At 36.2% G+C, this 23,297-nt stretch overlaps 1 protein-coding gene across 7 annotated transcripts in view; it reads right to left on the bottom strand.

The window, feature by feature from the left end:
- The window catches only part of FAM172A (family with sequence similarity 172 member A), a 427,753-nt gene that overhangs the window by 79,324 nt on the left and 325,132 nt on the right, over window positions 1-23,297 (bottom strand). Inside the window, exon 10 of one of the 7 annotated variants that reach the window (XM_045040226.1) lies at window positions 11,482-11,530. The exons of the other annotated variants lie outside the window; for them this stretch is intronic. Coding sequence (XP_044896161.1) covers window positions 11,482-11,530 — 49 coding nt within the window. The remainder of the gene's footprint in view (window positions 1-11,481; window positions 11,531-23,297) is intronic. 7 annotated transcript variants of the gene reach the window in all.

Here is a 23,297-nt window from a genome sequence, read left to right on the forward strand (position 1 = left end):
AAGTTGGACGTTTAACCGACTGAGCCACCCAGGTGCCCCATTAATTATTTGTTCATTATCCTTCAATAGTAAATTTGCTTTCACTTATTTCTAAGTTGGTAGCAACAATGCACTGAAGTTGTTAATAAATTAAACAGGTATTTTAAAAGTGCCTGCCTACTTTGTGCCAGGCACCATTCCAGATGCTTTGAGATATATCTGAACAGAACCAACAAAACTTACATTCCAGTGGGGGGCGGTGGGGGGGGGAGGTGCAGGGGAAGCCAATAACAAATTATCAACATAACAAATCATTCAATACATAGAGGGTTGGACTGTCATAAATGGTACAGAAACACAGAACAGAGAAGCGACAGAGATGCGATTTTAAATGATATAGTCAGGACAGGAATTGAAGTAACATCATAAAGACCTGAAGGAGATGATGGGGTGAGCTCTGTGGATATATAAGGGTGGAACATTCTAGGCAGAGGCCAATACAAAGAAGTTGAAATCAATCATTCATTGCCTATCAGTCTCTGCTGAAACCAGGATGATAACATTGTTAAAGCAAAACTCTGTGGATGAATAATATTTGTCATACTTCTTTTATTATATGCTATTAAACATTAATCTCATAATTATTTACAGACTACAAACTATATGCTGGGCATTGAAGCAATAACGATGAAAAGACAGACATGGTTTTTGTCCTCATGAAGGGTACACTTTAATTTTTTTTTAATGTTTTATTTATTTTTGAGAGAAAGAGAGAGAGACAGTGCAAATGGAAGAGGGGCAGAGAGAGGAGACACAGAATCGGAAGCAGGCTCCGGGCTCTGAGCTGTCAGCACAGAGCTGGATGCGGTGCTCAAACCCATGAGCTGTGAGATCATGACCTGAGTAAAAGTCGGACGCTTAACCGACTAAGCCACCCAGGTGCCCTTCATGAAGCTTACACTTTAATGGAGGTTGGAGAGACAAGTTAATAGATACTATACAGGTAATATACATATGGTAGGGGTGGTACAGGGAGCCATGGGGACAGAAGATAGGAGTGTCTCTCTCAGACTACAGGAATGGGACTTTGAAGAGAAAGCTATCAGAGATTAAAGTCTTTCATTTCTGTCCCAACAGCACAGACATCAGAACACATATCTATATTGTATATAGAATCAAGTAATAAATGCTTCACATGTATTTAATCCTCACAACACTGTATGAGGATGCCCTATCATTATCATTTTATAAGTGAAGGAATGAAAATCCAGAGAGGTTAGGCAACTTGTCCAAGGTCACAGAGATAGAAAGTGGCAGAGAAAGGACTTGAACTCTGGCAGGATGGCTCCAGAGTCTGTGCTCTTAACTACTCTATCTTGCACACTCTCTGAGCAGCATGTCTGTAAAACAGTTCATGAATAAAGACCTTTGGGTATTTTCCAGCTATAGGTATGGCGTGGTATGGATTGTCTATAGTTTGATTACAGAATGAGTTTTTATCAGCATGATATAGAATGAAGAAATTCTGCTTTGTCTAAAGATTAAAACCAAAACATCTTGTTCATACTGTGGTATGAACTTCTGACACTGGTATTCACTAGCCCATTAGTATAAAAAGTTTGCGTTAGGAGCAGCTCTTGGGAATCCTTTTTCCTCCTGTCTTTTGACATTCTAAATAAAGAAAGGGAGGATAACCTCTTTTACTCTGAGTATTGTCTACTGGGTGCAACAGATTTTGTCAAATGATGAGGGTCCACAAATACACGTTAAATATCTGTCCTCTACAGACACAGCCCTGCTCTTAGATACTACCTTCACAGAGACAAATCAGACATTCTGGACCAAATCACAAATTACATGACTTATTCCAGGTTAGTAGAGAGCTGTCAGATAGTAACCATCCTGAGTAGAGGTTGCACTAGTGACCTAAATGAAAAATCCAGAAGGGCTCTGGGCAGACATCCATGTGGATGTGAGAGTGGGCTGTGGAACCTTGCAGAAATACTATTTGCTCTGCTTGATTTCTAACAGCTGATTTCCCACTTTCATCATGCCCAGCTCCCTGACTAGTTAGACAACTGGAGACTCTAACTGGGGACTGCACAAATTCTATCTGTTGAAGAAATAACATTCTCTGATAATGATAAGTGATACAAATTCCGACTGGAATTCTTAGAAAGGCATAAACAATAGAAAGAGCAACTGTATATGAAAATAAGGAAATGGCAGGCTAGGGAAATGGAATTGAATTATTTTAAAGACCATGGATATGATAATTTTCCAGTTATGGCATAGCAGAAAGCCATTCAATGATTTAGGGAAAACTGTATGAATATGTATACAGCTTATATGTAAATATCTTTTGATAACTTGATTATTTTCAGGTATGATATATATGACATTATATAATAGTGAAGCTTTATGTCTCTTAAATCATTCTGAAGGCTGGATCCATCATAACACAATATCCTAATAATAGCTAACTGAGAGAGACACAGATTAAGAAAGGTCACAGTCAGGTAGAAATTTCAAACAGAATAGGAAGAAAATAGATTTTATCACAGACTTTGGGTGTAATGCTACTTACAATGATAAAAGATAAACAGAAGTCAGAATAGGATGAAAGAAATTTGGCAAAAATAGTCATCAAAGATTAACGCTAAAGTGAAATGGACTGACCATCACATTATATAATTGTTACCATGTCATGCAGTGAAAGGAATCATGATCAATCTTCTATTTATAAAGAGAGCTAAACTTATTCTCAAAGAAAAATATTGACTAGGCTTACAGTGAAGATCAACAGTTGTGATAACTAATTTTCAGTTTTACCTTTTAATCCTATAATCTTCTCAAGGCAAATAAATGTTTCTATAAGATAGAAATAACACAATTAAAAATATTAAATAAAAATATGCAATAAAATATGTAAATGCTACTTTTAAGTACTATTATACCTGTCTGAACCTATATTGAAACATTAAAGAAATGTTCTTTTTAAAACACTAGATTGCCTCTGAGAGATTAAGAATTCATAAATTTATAATGGTAACCAAATGAAAAAAAATAGGGTAAACTTTCTAGATGAAAATATGACTTTCCTAACTAAAGGCTAAAAAACAAGGGAAATGTAATGTGCATTACATTCTTATTGTGCAGAATGTGTTTATATCTAATCTAATGCTTGCATACATTATTCCAATGCTGTGAGAACAGAGTAACAATTGTAATGTTGCTCTGAATCAAAATAACAGAATCTGTCAGTTGACATGTTGTAGTGTTGGCACTTTCATTATCGCTCATAGAATAATTGTATACTTCTTTTTACTGTTATTTTGTGGCAGTTTATCTCTTTAAAAATGCTACCCAAACTATCATCTGCAGGAATCTGAAAGTCATAAACAGTCACTAAGTTTCAGTAGACGTTTTCAATATACCCATACATATGTTTATGCATTATCTGTTTTGATAAAATGTGATTCTTACATGCCTAGTCTGTTATTTCACCACAATTTGCATTGTTATAATAAGTTATTGATTGATTTTCAGTTTAAGGGACTAAGGTAGTATTCAGTAATGACGGAGTGCTACAAGTTTATTGCAAGTGCCCAAGGTTCACTCACCCCAAGCAATTTAGTCAATAACCAATTTTTATACTTCTATCTCCTTCAAAATTCCAAACCAATAATCCCTGTGTGTGTGTTTTTTTTAATTATTTCAGTATCAGACTAACATTTCCCATGGAAATCAATATGGGTGCGATCTATTAGCCAAAAATCTGCAGTACTGCAATGCAAACATATTAAAAATATTGATCTTGCAAAGCTACTGATGTTTTGATTGACTTTAATGTTTGTAAGCAGCAATAACAGAATTTCAATGACTGAAACAAACTTTTGATTAAAATTATAGATTTTCTTGGGGGGGGATTTGCTATTTTACTGGTTCAAAGCTTACCACATGGCTTACTTGCCTGCCATAAATGAATGTGGTGGGATATACTTATCCAATTCCTTATTTGTAAATATTTTAGTCTATCATAGCTTACACATCTTTATGTACTTTGAACTTCCCTGACATTTCAATTCCACTTCTTATTATATCGTATACTGTGGTGGAATTTCAGACTGAGAATGGCAGGAATTGAGACCTCTAATCCTTCTTTTACCATTACGCAACCTTTGGGAAGGCATTTAACTCTCAGTTTAAATTCCCCAAATGTAAAATGGAATTAACCTTGCGAATCAATGAACATTCTTATTATTTTTTAGATCAATGGACAACAAAGACCATAATTTATACATATAAAAGATTATTTGACCCAAAGATGCATCCTTTGCAGAAAGCACAGGATTTTGCAGCCATTTAGTGATAACCTACAATGCTCTCATTTTATATACAAAGATACTGAGGCCCCAAAAAGTTCAGTGATAAGGCCATTCCTGACCACCCCATTTAAAGTATACCTGTGCACCCCCATCTGCACTCTCTCACCCTTTAACCTACTTTATTTTTATCCTGACACCACTACCTAAAACATTTTAAATGCATTACAACACACACACACACACACACACACACACACACACACATATATATAATCTGCTACCTATTATCTATTTTCTCTTCTAAAAGTTAAGCTTGATGCAATAGGAATATTGTTTACCCTTATCACTGCCAAATCTCTAGCATCTAGAATAGTAGGGCATATAGGAGGACTCAGTAAATATTTTCTGAATGAGGGAAGGAACGAGTCAGAACTGCTAGTGGAATGAGGTTGGGTTGGGTAGGAGTGGAGTAGGGGGAAGACTTCATTCTATTAACTTTCAATCCAGTGGCACTCTAAGGTTTCCTTCTTAATATGCTTCTTTTATTTCTTGGGATTCCCAGATGTAAGCATCAAAGGGTATCTGGATCCATATCTATTATACATGTTTTTGCCAAAGTTCAAGGATATTTTCAAGTTTATTTTAACCTTTTCATTATTTAATTATTAATCCTTCCCCTGAATTTTTTTCACCATTTGTTTACTCTACCTTCCACTATGTTAAAATTGGAATAAATCCCCTGCATTTTTATTTGCAACATTTCACTGGAATAAAGAAAAATATTAATAATTTAAGCAAAAACTAGAAATTAAAAATTACCCATTTATTAGCTGCTTGTTTCATTTTCATTCTAATCACTCCCATAGAGTTCTTCAGGGGAAGCACCAAGGACAAGCTTGCAAATGTGCAGGGACGTTAGCATCCTTACAAATTTGATTAGCTTCCACCCTCCAAATTATCCGAAATATACACAATAGATTTGTAAATACAAAATGCCGCTCAGGAACAAGTCCACTGGCCCTCTTCCCTGAGGCTGCTGCCACCACAAGTCTTCAGGAACCTCCTCTGCAGCTGCTGTTCTCTGGTGGGTGTAGGGGAAACAGTGCAGGTCACAACTATCAGATCTGGGCTAGAATTACAACTTTCTCAACTTATAAACTGTGTGAACTTTGGTTTCTTCATCTGTAAGAAATATCTAACACTCACTACAAAGATGTACCACGAGGGGTAAACGAGACGATACACAGAAAGTGAGTGGCACACAGCAGGTATGCAAACAAGGTTAGTTTTCTTCTTCCCTTCACACATCAGTTAAACAAAACCCAGGTAACAGTCCTTCCTACACCTTACTACTTTTTTTTTTTTCTTTAAGACTCTCACTTCTGTACATTGGCTCACAGGACTGGAATTTGTATATAAGGACCACAGTGCAGAAACTAAATCTGAAAAAGTGATATTTATGTGGGACCACAAGTTGGTTTTTGGATACCAATAAGGGGTAGATGGAAGGTAAAACCATTTCAAAGAACTGACCAAGGGGATCAAATAGTCAAAAGAAATACTTTGCTGGCTGGAGAAGATACTCTGTACAAGTACTAGAAGCCTCAGGGTAGAAGCTGATGTCACATTCTGAGCAGGGTAATAGCATTACACTCTTCCACTTGCCCTTACCTCTGGCTATGCCATCTCTGTAAGTAGTCAGTGCCCTACTATTCCCACCTGCCTCCATCCATTCCTAGAAATCACCTTCTGCAGCATAAGCATTTGCCCTTGATACATCCTTGAAAACAGCTCTCTATCAGCACTGCAGTGGATTATCTGTTGAAACCCCTGAGGTCTATCAGTAGCTTTAAGGTTATAATGCTGGTGAGCTTTGGATGAGATCTCCTAGGGCTATCCAAGGCCCAGAAGCAATAAACTGAGCTATTCCTCCACTTTTAGGAGCATCTGATTATACTGACGCCCACAAAATAGCTTTAAGGAAGGTGCAGGACCCCTGCTAAAGGACATGCATATAGTTGAAGATTAACAAAGTATTAAAGAGAAAGATGAGTTTTCTCAAAGGTCTGTTTTTATTGCTAAAAAACGACAAGTTCTGTAAGTATGAGATGATGGGAAAAGCCAGTATGCAAAAGGGATTATTTCTGCCCAAGTAAGCAGTGTGACTTGCAGTGTGACCTAACAGACCAAGCATTACCGATTCTCTGCCACTTAGCACTGCTATTACGTTGACTCTGCAGTCGAAATCCCGACAGAAAAATACTCCTGATTCAGTCACACACCATCCAATGTGTCATGGTGCCCCAGGAAGTGTGTCCGTTTGCTTTCAGGCACTGCTAGGGCTACTGGATCTTCACATTTTGGGGCTCACATACCACTTTGGAAATATGACCAAAGCTAGGATTCTCCTCTCCATAACTCTGATTCAGCACAGAACTTCAAAGGGTTATGGAATTCCCTGCAGCTCTTCCATGGATCCCCAAGTCAGAGGTATTTCAGGGTAATCCTTCTGAGTCGGAAAATACCAAGATGCTCTCTCTCCTCACAGCATTGCAGGTACATAGTATGAAGACATTTGCTTGTGGGTGAAGAGGGCAAGGAGAGGAGGCAGTCAAGTCTTAAATAGAAAGTGTTGTTTTTCTTCAAGTTAGAAAATATTCAGATGAAGGAAAAAGACCATTCAAATGCCAGGACTTGGATGAATGCAACATAAGCTGAATGCGTGCAAGCCAGAGATTTGGCTTAATACCAAGTATAAAATATTCCAGCTCCATGGGGAAGCTAACCCTAGGCCAAAACCTCAAAACATATATGTGAACCGTTTAGTTTTTTAAAAGGTCCAATATTTTAGTTTCTCAAGAAATTCTCAAACTTCTCAGAAATTTCAGTAATGCAACCATTTAAAATATAGAAGGCTAGCAGTTGCTGAGAAATATTCTGGCATGGATTCTAATGGAGATGTGTTGATTTTTTTTTTTTTCTGGGACACACTAGGAAATTTAAAACAGTTACTGAACACTAAGAAGACCGTAATTTAAAACTTTTTTTTTTTTAATTTAAAACGATTTTAAAGTATATCTGATTAAGGTCTGAAACTTCCAGATATAAGTTATGCTTCTAAACTGAAAGGTAAAGCATCTGTCCTCTTTAACTGAAGACAAACTTTAGGGAAAAAAATATTTCAAAAGCTCCAACTCTAGTTATACCCCTACTTCCATCCACACATTTTTCAATTACACAACTATTGGTCAGAGAGCACAGAATAAAAGCCCTCCAGTGAATACTCAAGTACGCTGGTAAAGGAATGCTTACTAATGTCAAAAGAGAGACCTCAACCCAAATTACTCTGTAATTGACATTATTGCTCAATTTTGGCGGGGGGGATTTTGGAAGTTCTCACTTTATAAGGTTCTCTTCCTCACAGACTGGCCTTAAAAGTCTACGTTAAAAAAATATGGCCGGAAAAACAGTTCGGCAATTCTTCAAAAAGTTAAAAACATACAATTACTACATGACCCAGCAGTTCTCCTAGGTATATAGTCAAGAGGATTGAAAACAGGTGTTCAAACAAAAACTTGTACATGAATATTCATTTCAGCATTATTCATAATGACTAAAAAGTAGAAACAAATCAAATGTCCATTAATCAACAAACGGATAGACAAAATGTGGTATACTTATACAACAGAGTATTAATGGGCAATAAGAAGGAATGAAGAAGTGATACATGCTACAACATGGGTGAACCTTGAAAACATTATGCTAAATGCACAAAGCCAGACATGAGAAGCTACTTACTGTATGGTTCTACTTATATGAAATGTCCAGGGGCGCCTGGGTGGCTCAGTCGGGTAAGCCCACGACTTCCGCTCAGGTCATGATCTCACAGTTCGTGAGTTCGAGCCCCACCGTATGGCTCTGTACTGACAGCTCGGATCCTGGAGCCTGCTTTGGATTCTGTGTCTGCCTCTCTCTCTCTGCCCCTTCCCTGCTCATGCTCTTTCTCTCTCAAAAATAAATAAACATTAAAAAAAAAAAAAAAAAAAGAAATGTCCAGAATAGGCAACTCTGTAGACACAAAAGCAGAATAGTGCTTGCGAGGGGCTGTGTGGTGGAGGAAAGGCAAAATTGACAGTGATTGCTTAGTGGGTATGGTGTTTCTTTTTGGAGTGATGAATATTTTCTACAATTAGACAGTGGTGATAGTTGCACAAAATTGTGAATGTACTGTAAGTCACTGAACTGTAGACTTTAAAATGGTTACAATGGTGGATTTTATGTTATGTGAATTTTACCTCAACTTACAATGTGGATAGAATTGTTTCTCATTTTTTTACAATTCTGGTGAAGATATTAGTGAAATTCCCACTGAAACTAAAAGTTAGAAATTACCATAGGTACTTTTTTTAAACTCATAAAATTTCTAGGTCTGTTTGATTAGGCTGTGCCTCATTGAAGTGGAAAAGTAATCATTTGGATAGTTAAATATATTATCATAGGTATATTTTTATAATTCTGGCAAAACAAGATAAGAACAAATGGGGGAATAAACTGACTTTGCCCAAAACTGAATGGAAGCTAGGCAACTCTGTTTTGTTTCAGATTTGTTTAGATAAGTGAACAAAATCTTACCAAAATGTAGAGATTTAATAGTCAAAAAATAAACCACTTATTGTTTTTTATTTACCTTTCTTGATGGGCAGAAGCAGTTTTTTTTTTTTTTTCTGCCACAGGTACATTGCAAGATCTACTTGCTAAGATTTGAGAAGTTTGAGATGAAGTAACTGTATCAAATATTCATGAAGTATCTAATTACATATCTATCTATGCTGCAATTGCTATGTTAAATTCAATTTTTAAATAGATTTTATATTTTATTTCATTTTTTTAATTTAAAAATTCGTTAACTTTTAGCACTTATTCTTTTTAGTTTTTTTTTTTTTTTTTTTTAGTGTTTATTTATTATTGAGAGACAGAGAGACACAAAGAGCGTGAGCAGGAGAGGGGCAGAGAGAGGGGAAGACACAGAATCTGAAGTAGTCTCCAGGCTCTGAGCTGTCAGCACAGAGCCCGACACAGGGCTTGAACTCACAAACTGTGAGATCATGACCTGAGCCAAAGTCGGTCGCCTAACCAACTGAGCCGCCCAGGTGTCCCAGCATTTATTCTTTTTTCATATAAGCATTTAGGAGTATAAATTTCTTCGTTTAGTAATCTACTATAGAAAAAGTTTCTGTATTTTCATTATGGTTCAATTCTAAGTATTTGCTATATTGATTCTTTAATATTTAAGTTATTTGGAGAACTTTTTCTTTAGTCTTCCACTTTTCTATTCCCTCCCCAACTTTGTTAAAAAAAAATTAAATGCATGAGGTGCAATAGCACAACGTCTACATTCTTCCTCTAGATTCAATAATTGTTAATATTTTGCCACATGTGCTTCATTACCTTTATATATATTATTTTCCTGAACTGTTTGAGAGTTAGTTGCAAACAAAATAATTTATTTAACAACTGCCCCTTAAGTATTTGTGTTTTCTGTCAAAATTATAAGAGTTGTATTGAGATATATTATTCACTATAGTCCTCATCCTTCCTAACAGTTAAAAGTTAGAAAATGCATTATAAGAATTATTTGGGCTTTTATGTAAAACTTCTCACTATTCTATAAGCATTATCAGGGAAATAAGCCTTCCACTTCTTTGATATGGTAACATTCTAATTTCTGACTTTGAGAGATTTTTCTCTCTTAAATGATTCTCTGCATCTTCCAATTCCAATCTTCCCCTTTTTTCAAGCTTCATCTTCCATAGACACACCACACATATTCATACATCCATTCTGTTAGCCTTGGAATACGTAGGCCTTGCTGTGTGTAATCCTTATCTGGGTACTTACTTTAGGCTCTAATATAAGTTTCAGTTGCATGACACACTGCCTTAATGAGATCATAAGCTCCTTTAGGATAGGGTTCAGGCTTTTTTAACCCCGTGGTCAGTGGATGCTAAAATTCTTCCTCAACTTACCTGCAATCTTCATAGCATGATACTTGTTGAAGGAATGTAAGTGAATTGAAGATTATATACATTTACTTTTATTGTGTTATATATGTGATAATGTGCTATAAACTCATACAAATTAACATTATAGTCTGGTTGACAATTTATCTTTGTTTCATTGGATTGACCTCATATTCTCCAAATGAAAGCATTTTCATGCCAAAAGGAGTTCTTACAGATTGTCTAATCTCAGATATTATAATTTTTGAAGTAAAGAGATCTATAGAAGTTAAATGATTGACCTAACATTGTAAGACTTTAATGGAATCAAATGAGTTAATACATCTAAAGTGCTTAGACCAGGGCCTGGTTGGCAGAGGAAAGGCTTAAGGAATATTATTAACCACAGAATCAAGAGTTTTGGATGACTAGTTCAGGGCATTTTCCACTAAAACACATTACCTCAGAATTCTACAGTAAAATAATGAAGACAACCATTTGGGGATCCTGTTATGCATTATTTTGTGAGCAAGGGATATATGCTAAGAAGCCAGGCAGAGGTTGTTGTCAGAACAGGCGCTGACTATTCTTCCTAATCCGAGCTCACCAACTGGCTGCCCGTGGGCCTGATTTGGCTGGTAGCTATTTTTTTAGCCTGTATAATAGCTTTCAAAAAATTTTTTTTATTTTATAACCAAGTTAGTTAGCATATAGTGCAACAATGATTTCAGGAGTAGAAATGTATAATTGTTTTAAAGCTTAAGTTAGTTTCAATGCTTAAAACTAAAGAGATTTCAAGTAAATATACAGATCTCTGGCTTCTCTGAGAAAACTGGAAAATCTGACAACACAGGGCTTGCATTCCTGCATATCACCGATCAGCTGGTGTTTGAATTTGTAACTCCTGTTCTTTAGCTAAGGCCTTGACTTTGATTAATGCATAGAATGACAACTTTGAATCACATAATAAGAACTACATTAGTCAGGAAATACTAAGTAGTATTTGCTTGCTACACGTAATGGCTACCTATGCCTAGGTAGTTTTTTCCTACAGTAGGAAAATGAATTGTTATAATAAGGATAAAAACAAAGGTGATTGTTTTTAAGGGGTTAATTATAATTTAACCAGAAAATTCATCTGAAGAGAAAAGCTCAACTCTCTGGACTTCACTTACCCAAAATGCCACTGTATTTTTCTTTCATGGGAGATGCTGGTCCAATAACCTTGATTCATGTGTTAAATAAAAACAAATGACACAATTATATTTGGAACCATTTTTCTTCCCTAATGTAAACATAGCCCTTAAGATCTGAGACTATTTTAGTTAGCCTGCTTTTGACCGGAACTAAGCAGCTATAAGAAAAAAAAATTAAAAATAAAAATAGGTTACAACACATTAAATATCCTCTCTCTGCCACCTTACACTTTTTGCTGCTAAAACATATGCTCTGCCACCTGCAGATAAAAGTCACACACTGAGAGTGTATATTCTGACAAGAATTACTAGTTTCAAGCATGCCTAGTGATTTTGGACAGTAGCACTTAAGAAACCTTCAATCTGGCAGTTTTATCACTGCACATTTTCTAAACCATTCCTACAGTCTAAAGTTGTACAAGTGTTGGGATCTGACCTTTGGGAGAAAACAAAATAAAATGAAACAAAAAGGATCCCAGGGTAGTATTTTGATTCAACTTGCTCTATTTTATTTATTTATTTATTTATTTATTTATTTATTTATTTATCTATCTATCTATCTATCTATCTATTTATTTATTTATTGGTCTAATACACACCTCTTCTTCTTCTTCTTCTTTTTTTTTTTTGTCATTTATTTTGCACCTCAATGACAAGATTATTATACTTTCTGATAGGGAATAACTCTACTGAAAGCCCAGGACAACTTCCATTCCTAGGCATACTGGGAAAACTTGTCATAGGAGTTAAAAATTATTGTTGCTACAACGATATTTATGTTCTTATTTTTATACTTCCTTTATCTGTGCTTTACTTTTCTATTTTACTTTATTCTATGTTTATGTATTGACTGTTTCATCTTGTTGCAAAAAGAGTTGGGGGCTTAGAAAGAAGAACCCAGGCAGGACTTCCAGGGATGGTAGGTGAAGAGTTGGCAAACTGTCCCGACTACGATACAACTATAAAAGCCAAAAGAGTTGTCAGGTACAACTGTTTCAGCACTCTAGAGATCAATCAAAGGCAAACAACAAAATGAAACGTGTTTATTCGTGGAAAACTGCTGAACTACAGGTAGGAACAGTGACAGTCTGTGGTGGGCAGCTCGGAAGGAAGGCACAGCTGTGCTGCCAGGGTGAGACTGGCTGTGAAAACCGGCAGCTTCACTGCTAGAGGGCCTGACTTTGATTTGGAGTACAAGAAAAGCCCCTGTGCAATGGTATTATCTGCAAATAAAGCAAACTCGGTGGGAAATTCACCACCAAAGCCCACGGCCCCACCACACTTCAGCTGTGATCTCACTTGGGGTGGGCAACAGACTGGTGGACTAGTTTGATAGGAAGATCACGGAAGTGAGAGCGCCACTGAGAGACTCAGATGAACCCCCGGCATATCCCTACTGTCTGGAAGGCTGAGTGCCAGCACAGAAGTCCCAGGAAAGCCTAGTAGAAAATAAAAGCCTAGGGAAGACTTGAAAACTGCATGAGCTTTGAATATACTCTGCAACTCACACACAGATCCATCCATAGAGCCTTACTGGTGTGGATGATTGAGCAAAAACTCTGACCATTAAACTATGCAGCAGAGGGGTGATCTCTAGGAAGCAAACCTAACATAAAACAAAAATAAGAAACCAGATTATCAGCATGTACGTACTGAAGGGCAGATAGATTCTACAGATTAAATTCAGGCAAGTTTCTACAAATAAAACAAGACAGAAACAAATGAAAAAACAAAAAAAATAACACCAACAACAATCCTTAAAAAAAAAATCCAGTTTTTCTTACCATTCCTATTCAACATAGTACAAGAGGTTTCAGCCAGTGTAGTAAAGCAAGAAAAGAAATTAATGGCATGAATATTTGAAAGGAAGATGTAAAGTGTCTTTATTCATAGATGATAAGCTCCTGTATTAGAAAACCCAAAAGATTCTACCAAAAAAAAAAATATCTAGAACTAATAAATAAGTTTTATCTAGGTTGAAAAATACAAAATCAATAAGCAAAAATCAAAGTTAATATTTTATACTAAAAATAAACAATTTGAAGATGACATTAAGAATTCCACTCACAATATCCTCAAAAAGAATAAATTTAACAAAAGAAGTGTAAGAAAACCAGAAAAAAAATTGCTGAATTTACAGATGATCCAAATAAAGAACAACACTATAATTTCAAAATTTATGATAAAGCTACAGTATTCAAACCAGCGTGGTACTAGTGTAAAAAACAGACATATAGATCAATGGACGAGAACATAAAGTCCATTAATAAACGCTTACTTCATGCTCAGTTGATTTCTAAGAAAGGTCCAAGGCAATTCAGCGGGGAAAGACAGTGTTTTCAACAAGTGCTGTGGGGAAAACTGGATATCCATATGCCAGAAAAGGACCTTAGATCCTTACCACATACCATATACAAAAATGAACTCAAAGTGAGTCATACCTAAATGTAAGAGGAAAAACTGTAAAACTTCCACAACAAAACATAGTAGATAATGTTTGTGATCTTACATTTGGCAAAGATTTCTTAGATATGATGCCAAAAATATAACTCATAAAAAATCATAAATTAAAGTTCCTCAAATTTTGAACTCATAAAAACTTGTGCTCTTCAAAAGATAGCATAGAGAAAACAACAACGACAACAAGCCACAGCCTGGGATAAAATCACAAATATCATAAGGGACTTGTATCTAGAATATATAAAGAACCCTTTCAACTCAATAATAAGACAAATACCAGATTAAAAAAATTACAGACATTTCATCAAAGAAGATATATGTATGACTAATAAACACATCAAAGGACATTTAATATCAAGTAGTCATTAGGGAAATACAAATTTAAATATCACAAACCTACTAGAACGGCTATAATAAAAAAGACTGATATGTCAGCATTCTTGTGGATGTGGAAAAACTGGAACTCTTATGCTTTGCTGGTATGAGTGTAAAATGGTGTTGCCACTTTGAGAAATAGTTTTCCAGTTCCTTAAAAAGCTACACATAAACTTACCACATGACCTAGTACTTCCACTCCTAAGTCTATACTTAACATAAATGAAAACAGGTCTGGACTGATTCAAATTTGAATGTTCGTAGCAGCATTAATCATAATAGCTCCAAATTAAAATAATTCAAAGATCCATCAACTGGTAAATGGATAAACACAATGCAGAATATCTACACAATGGAATACTATTCAACAACAAAAAGGAATGAACTACTGGTACGTGCTAGAACGTGTTTGAATCTCACAAACGTTGTAAGCAGAAGAAGCCAGACAGAAAAGACCACATACTCTTTGATTCTACTTCTATGATATACAGAGACAATAGATCATTGGTAGTCTGGGGCTGTGGGTGGAAATAGCAAATGGGCACACAGAAACTTTTGGGGTGATGGAAATATTCTAAAATTGGATTGCGGTGATGGCTGCACAACTGTAAATTAGCTAGAAAATATTCAGTTGTACATATACAATGAAATTATTTTATAGTATGTAAATTCTACTGCACTAATGATATTTAAAAAAATTAAACAACATAAAATTGTATGAATACACAAAAACATTTGAAGAAGTCAAGGCAAAAGCAAAAATGGACAAGAAAATAATGAATGCATGTGATTAGTCCTATGGAATTGCTACAGATGTGATGCAAATTTAGCTTCAACCTTCTAAATGGTGAAAGCTAGGAGGGTATGTCAGTGGTTCCCAGACTTGGGGAACAATTGGGAGCTACCTGGGGATCTTTGAAAAAGGCTGATGCCTGGCTCCCACCCTAGACACTGTGACCACACTGTGATAGGAAAGAGGCCTTGGCTCAAGTAATGCTCCGTGGAGCAAAGTTTGGGAACCACTGGAATCACATACTGTAAGATTTTCATTGACCTAAGATGAAAAGAAATAATTGCTTGGTGGAAAAATGGAATTTGGGGAAAGATTTCTCCTATGGGTCCTCCTAAGAGAAGACTTCATAAAATGTAGTAAATTAGTGTCTCTAAATCAGCCACCTCTTGGCCCACAATGGGTCCTGAATGGGTCACAGGGGTGCAGAGACAGTGCTGCTTCAGTCCTCAGGATAGCAGAGGGGACCAGGGGCAGCTGGAGCCACTGTGCCTGAGGCCTCCATCCTTGAGAAGTCTTCTCCGTCCACACCAGAATACTCAACAAGTATTATATTTTTGTAGCATGTGCCGTAAAATAGAAGGCATGTCATCTAAAAGATACCTATGGCAGCAGTAATGGGGATGTTTATATATTAGTTTCTTTCAACAAGCTGATTATAAAACAGAGAAAATGATTCAGTTAAAACATTTTGCCATTGTATATATAAACCACATCTTCCTGGGGGAGGGGAAGGGGAAAAAATTACAGAGAAGGAAGGAGGCAAACCATAAGAGATTCTTAAATACTGAGAACAAACTGAGGGTTGATGGGGGGAGGGGAGTGGGGAAAGTGGGTGATGGACATTGAGGAGGGGGCCTGTTGGGATGAGCACTGGATTTTGTATGGAAACCAATCTGACAATAAATTATATATATTTAAAAAAAAACATTTTTGTCAGGGGCCCAAAACATCCAGTTATCTGCTGTCTGGCTTCATTTATCCCATAGTATTATATGTGGCTACAAAACTTACTGAAATCTTCCTTTTGGGTGGCTCTTAAGTTAATGAATTTAAGTTATTTGTTAATGAGACCATGCCATTTATTTATTTACCACGAGGCCAAGTTTACCCAAAAAGAGCTGGTCATGTGGCCCAATGGGTGCTAACCAGGGCCTCAGAAACTGTGAAAGGCCCATGATGCTCTCCTCTCCAAGTCCACTTCTTTACATGTAGTTTTTAAGCTTACTGTAAACACAACATGAACTATACTGTGTAATATAAGCATGTGGCATATTCATGTTATTTATGAAGAACTGACCTTAGATTAAAAAAAAAAAAAATAGTTCACCTTTAGTCCAAACCTTCCCCTCCCACTCCATTTTAATTCCACACAGAGTGACTGATTATAATGTGTGTCACTGGGGAGCATTAAGATTCTACCCTTCAGAATTTTTTCAAGGGATGAAATTTCAGGTAAATTTGCTGGTATAGAGTTCAAGAATATGGGGTATGGCTTATGGCTCCATATACTCTCTTGGTCACCTGCATTTCCTGTGCAGGAGGATACTTCTAGTGGACTTTTCCCAGCAAATAAGACTTTGAGGAGATGGCCCTGATAAGTACATTAGTCAGTCTTTATGGTCCTCTACCCCATTAGTCACATCACTACCCTAGAGTTACACCAATGACAGACAGTAAAATCATCTTACATGTTAATTTCCCATATGACACATCAGATTCTTACATCAAGAGCTACTGTTTTAAATCAAAAAGTTAGGTTCTTGATCATGTAACCACAATATTCCACTTAACTATAAAGAAATTCCATTATTCCCCTAATGAATTTTTACTATCTATAAAAAAGCGAACCGAGAGGATTTTACTCTACTTATATGAATATTGCAACCACCTTTGTTTACTTTGAAAATGAAAGAATGAGAGTATAGGAATATACTTGTATTACTAAATATATATGTATAATCAGAAGAGGATTTCAGAGAAAAGGACAAACGTGAGGACAGCCAAAAGTTAAACGTAGTACACCAATGTTCAGCACTTACAGATAAAACTTAAGCAAAAACTGTACCTTAAAAATTGTTTTAAAGCACCCTTAAATCTCTTTACTAACTTAAAATTTATCACGAATACATAACTGCATTCTGCTGCAATCCCCTTAAGTCATCTTGTTAAATTTTGTCACAACATGTGTTACTGTAGTTCTACACTTTTACCTTTGCACTTTGTAGTGGGTAGCAGAGCAACATAATTAACCACTGCTAGGTAGTGTTTACGTTAGTTCTCAAAAGGTTAAGAAGCTGATTATAGCTAAAATCAGCTTTGCCTGAGGCTTCAGGGGCTCTGTGTAATCAAATTAGACAAGCAGGGCACAGTGTCACCTAACACAAACCAGTGGTACTTTCTTCTTTGCTCTGACCCCTTTCCCCCTTTTTATTAGGGGAACAACTCATGCTTTGTGCATTTTCCAGATAATTTAAAAAGACTTGTTTCTAATAAATTTGGCATGCAATCTCATAAGATGTCCACCTGTTTATAAGTAATGAGAACAAGTAGGGCAAATAAAAAAATATGTTGATAAAAATGTTGATAAAAGAAAACTAAATTTGGAGAGATTAAGATGTTATACACAAAGTATTTCCTTAAAAGGCAGGGGACAACATGATCGTGTGTACATGATATTAAGGATGTTTCCTAGCTTTCGATAGGCTGCCAGCTTTGGTCTACAGAAAACCACACAATGGTTTATCCGCTTCCAAGAGAACTCAGAGAACTTTATAAACCTGATAGATAATGCATTTGCATTTCTAAGAAACCATGGCTAACCCACTCTGCTGAGTTATTGCTCATCCTCTCTCCAGCTCTACTCTTTGACGTCAGGCAAGGTGAACTGTATAATGGACACATTTAAAGAGGGGGTTTATGAAGGTGAGGAGAAGAGCAAATGAGCCCTACAGACTCCCTTTCCACACGGTTCTATATTTAAATGCGGTAAGACGTATTAGACAAATCCAAATCCTTGCCGCCTTGGAGCCTAAAGGGAACAAAAGCATGAACACTAAAGAGATATTCAGAAAGAGAAGGAATGGAGAATTTAAATAAAAATCTAGAATCTCATTTTTAACAAAATTTATGAATCATTATGAAAACAATAGGTAACATTTGTTACATCTTTATCTTCCTAGATTTGGCTTTGAACTTTTGGTTCAAATTCTACATATTTATTACTTTGCTTGAAATACACAAACCAAATAAATATAAACATCCTACGAATGAGCGATCAGGAGAAAATGAATTTTGCTAATGATTTATTCTGGGCAATAAAATAAAAACTTGTTATTTTAATTGATTAAGTCATAAAGAGTTCCTAGAGAAGTCAAATCTCACTATTTGCACAGTCAGACAATTTCTGCTAATCCAGCAGTACTTAACAAATTCACATGTGGTTAGCTTGTCTTGCCATAGCTGTATATCACATTTCTGTGCTGCAAGCTGTGCAAAAAAAAAAATCAATATGCCAAGTTTAACAAAAGGACAGGAAACATGATGTTCTCCTATATTTTCAATGAACCTCAAATGACTCTGCTGTTCATACTCAGTGCAATTTATGGCAGAGAAATGTATTCTTCAATGAAAAAAAATCTACCATGGAATGAATTATATAAATTCAGAGCTGAAGTTCTGCCGTATTCCATAATAACGATTTATTTAGAAGATTCTGACATTCTGATTCAACGTGCACAGTACAATCAGCCATTCATGCGGCGTTGTTGTTGTTTTTTTTTTATAAAGGCTAAAGTATATGCTTTAGACCAAAGAAATATATAGTATTTATGGCAATAGTTTGATATACGTATTTAATTTAGGTTTTGGAGACTTTTTCTGAATGTCTCCTTTCACATGTGAAACAGGATTGAGATGGTATCTATTGAACAAATGCTTTAAATTATAACACTAAGGAAAAAAAAATCCCAATGGATCCTGAGATACTTCACTGGTTAATTGATTCTAGATTTTTACGTCTTCTTTTACTACTGCAGAAGTACATTATGTGTGTAAGTAGATTAGTATGAAAATGTTGAGAATGAAGTAGGAGTGGTCATGACCAATAGGTCAGCACAAAGCACTGCTTCTTCTGCCATCTCAACTCAGCGATGTGGAACTAAGTGTGGCAAAACAACCGGGCAGTTGGATTTCAGCCAAAGGATTCAGAACTGTTGCCACAGTGTTTTTTTTCTTTCCTTTTTTTTCTCTTCCTCCCTCCCTCCCTCCTCTCTTTCTTTCTCTTTCTTTCTTTCTTTCTTTCTTTCTTTCTTTCTTTCTTTCTTTCTTTCTCTCTCTCTCTCTCTCTCTCTCTCTCTCTCTCTCTCTCTCTCCTTCCTTCCTTCCTTCCTTCCTTCCTTCCTTCCTTCCTTCCTTCCTTCCTTGAATAAGAAGAGACTTGGCTTTAGGAATCATCAAAGGGCCACATACACAAGAAAACAAGAAAACTAGACAATTCACAAACGCATAGAAATTCACATATGGAAAATTCTTTGGCAATGTCTCTTCATTCCAAAAGTAAATGAATTAATGGCACTTAGCTGGGGAGAGCATGTCACTGATCAATACTGAAGGTATAAACTGTTATATAAAACACATTCAGAGAATTACACTTATTTCTAACTTTCTATTAATGTGTCAATTATAAGACAATTTTCATTCACAGATAAAAATACCATTTAGAAGACGATAGGCATGGGGTGCCTGGGTGGCTTGGGAGGTTAAGTGTCCAACTCTTGATTTTGGCTCAGGTCATGATCTGATGGTTTTGTGGGTTTGAGCCCCATATTGGACACTGTGCTGACCATGTGGAGCTTGCTTGGAATTCTCCCTCTCTGCCCCTCTCCCACTCATACTCTTGGTCTCTCTCAAAATAAATAAATAAACTTAAAAAAATATATAAAAGGATAGGCATAAAGTTCCCAACTAGAAAATAACAATATAATGATCTCAAGTGTTAAACAACATTAACGTTGCTATAAATGGTCATTTCAATATACAGTTGACCCTTGAACAATAGAGGGGTTAGGGGCACCGTTCCCCTGCATAGTTGAAAATCTGCATATAACTTTTGACCTCCCCAAAACTGAACTACTGATAGATAGCCTACTGCTGACTGGAAGTCTTACTGATAACATAAACAGTGATTGATATATACGGCATATGTTAAATGTATCACATACTGCATTCTTACAACATAATAAGCTAGAGAAAAGAAAATGTTACTAAGAAAATCATAAGGAGGGCCACCTAGGTGGCTCAATCAATTAAACATCTGCCTTCTGATTTTGGCTCAGGACATGATTTCACAACTCATGTGTTTGAGCACCACATCAGGCTCTGTGCTGACAGTGTGGAGCCTGCTTGCGATTCTGTCTCTCCCTCTCTCTCTGCCCCTCTCCCTCTCCCTCTCCATCTCTCTCTCTCAAAAATAAATAAACATTAAAAATAATCATAAGGAAAAGGAAGTACATTTACAATTGTGTACTTTTTTTTAATGTTTTTTTTTTAAATTTTTTATTTTGAGAGAGAGAGCTCGAGTGGGAGTGGGTGTGGGACAGCGAGAGTGGGGGACAGAAGATTTGAAGCAGGCTCTGTGCTGACAGCAGCAAGCCCAATGTGGGGCTCGAACCCACAAATTGTGAGATCATGGCCTGAGCTGAAGTTGGACGCTCAACTGACTGAGCCACCCAGGCACCCCAGTTGTGTACTGTTTTCATAAAAAAAAAATACTTGTATACACGTACCCAAGCTGTTCAAAACATATTGTTCAAGGATCAATTGTAATTCGTATTCTTATTTCAAAATAGAGGGTATAATATGACTCAGAGTAGTGATGAGAAGTTTTTGTATGGATATTCAGGAAACCCAGAAAACTAGAGCTTGGGGAAGAAAATTACACCAGGGTGTACAAATCATAATTTAACTGTGTATGCAAGTAGACTCTTTAAAGTCTGTAACCACAATTAATAGTCAAATATTATCCCCAGTTAGTAGTACGGTTCTAGTATATATATAAAATCTACTCTAAGGAAATGAGAGAGCTAACATTTTTGGAAAGTATGAGAGTGAACATTTTTGGAAATTGCTTAATTATTTTAACAACAACAAAAAAATGGTAAATAAGAGGTAAACATTTTACTTCTGGGGAGTAAAAGTACCTTAACACGTTACTGAGTTTAGGCTTCAATGGTAATTCAAATTATTTTTCCACATTCTTCATCTTTGTAGATTTTATATTTTCTAGCTTTTTCTGATCTCTAAAGGCTCTTTGGCAGTACCTTTTTCTTCTTCACTCGAAAACATCTATGCATTAATGAGATTTCCCTATCACTTTATTGTTAATAAATGAAACCTATAGATTCACTTCTGATATAAATGCCTTGTCTCTGCTCTTCAGACAAACTGCTGGTTCTTTCTTGGAAGTCTTCATTTCTTTAAACTTCATTTCTTTTAACTCAAATGCAGGGGTCCACCTTCACCTTTCTCAGCACTACTTAATTTCTCCCACATCACTGGTAACTTCACATTTTATCTGCCCACACAGGAGATTTCTCCATAGCTTTTATATACCTCAAAATGTCATAATCTTCACAAAATCATCATCAGTTTTCTACCATGGCTATTATCTACAGTGCAGAGTAAACCAGGTGTTGCAAGTGGAAACATCTGGTCTGTTTGAACTCTTAGGCTATGAAGTGTGAATTTAATTCACTCTGAATTAAGCCTCTAGAAAGAGAACCTCAGAGCTAGAAAGGATCATGAAAATTATCTGCCTAACCATCTAATACTTAAAACGATGAGAGATCAGGACAATAACTGGCCCAAACGCACATATTGGTTTGCAACACTCATCATTCTCCACTCACATTGTGCTTTTTTAGTCCCTTGCAATTATTATGCTCCTCAAAGCAAAACTAGGGCAGAACCATCAACTAATAAATTTCCTTCAGATAACAAGGATCAACACATTCCTTATATTTCTACTGTTAAAACTTCAACGCACGTTTCCACCACATCTTAGTGGGACTCTGGACTTGTTCTTATGTATGCAAAGGCTATCTTGGCCGCAAGCTGCTGTGGACACACTACATCCTTCCTGACACTGCTTACTGAGTATCCTTCCTAAGTCAAATGGAACCTCCCAAAAAGTCCATCTACTACCTATCTCAAATAAAGTAAAATTTTAACTTCTCATTTTCCTATTTTGTTCTCTTCCTTTAAGTAATGCAGATATAAAATCCTTTGGTTTCTATTTTTAGCATGCTAAAAATCCATTTCAGTTACCACTTTTTTTTAAAAAAGCTCCCTTTCTCAATGCAGACTGGCGTAGCCACTCTTGAAAACAATAAGGAGGTTCCACAAAAAATTAAAAATAGAATTACCCTATGACCCAGCAATTGCACTACTAGAAATTTATCTAAAGGATACAAAAATGCTGATTCGAAGGGGCACATGAACCCCAATGTTTATAGCAGTGCTACCAACAATAGCCAAAGTATGGAAAGAGCCCAAATGTCCACTGACTGATGAATGGGTAAAGAAGATGTGGTATAATAAAAGTATGGCCAACTAATCTGACAAAGCAGGAAAGAATATCTAATGGAAAAAAGACAGTCAATTTAACAAATGGTGCTGGGAGAACTGGACAGCAACATGCAGAAGAATGAAACTAGACCACTTTCTTACACCATTCACAAAAATAAACTCAAAATGGATAAAGGACCTGAATGTGAGACAGGAAACCATCAAAACCCTTGAGGAGAAAGCAGAAAAAAACCTCTCTGACTTCAGCTGCAGCAATTTCTTACTTGACACACCTCCAAAGGCAAGGGAATTAAAAGCAAAAATGAACTATTGGGACCTCATGAAGATAAAAAGCTTCTGCACCGCAAAGGAAATAATCAACAAAACTAAAAGGCAACCAATGGAATGGGAAAAGATATTTGCAAATGACATATCGGACAAAGGGCTAGTATCCAAAATCTATAAAGAACTCACCAAACTCCACACACGAAAAACAAATAATCCAGTGAAGAAACGGGCTGAAAACATGAATAGACACTTCTCTAAAGAAGACATCCAGATGGCCAACAGGCACATGAAAAGATGCTCAACGTCGCTCCTCATC

The sequence above is a fragment of the Felis catus genome, chromosome A1, assembly GCF_018350175.1.
Source record: "Felis catus isolate Fca126 chromosome A1, F.catus_Fca126_mat1.0, whole genome shotgun sequence".
Classification (NCBI taxonomy): Eukaryota; Metazoa; Chordata; class Mammalia; order Carnivora; family Felidae; genus Felis; species Felis catus.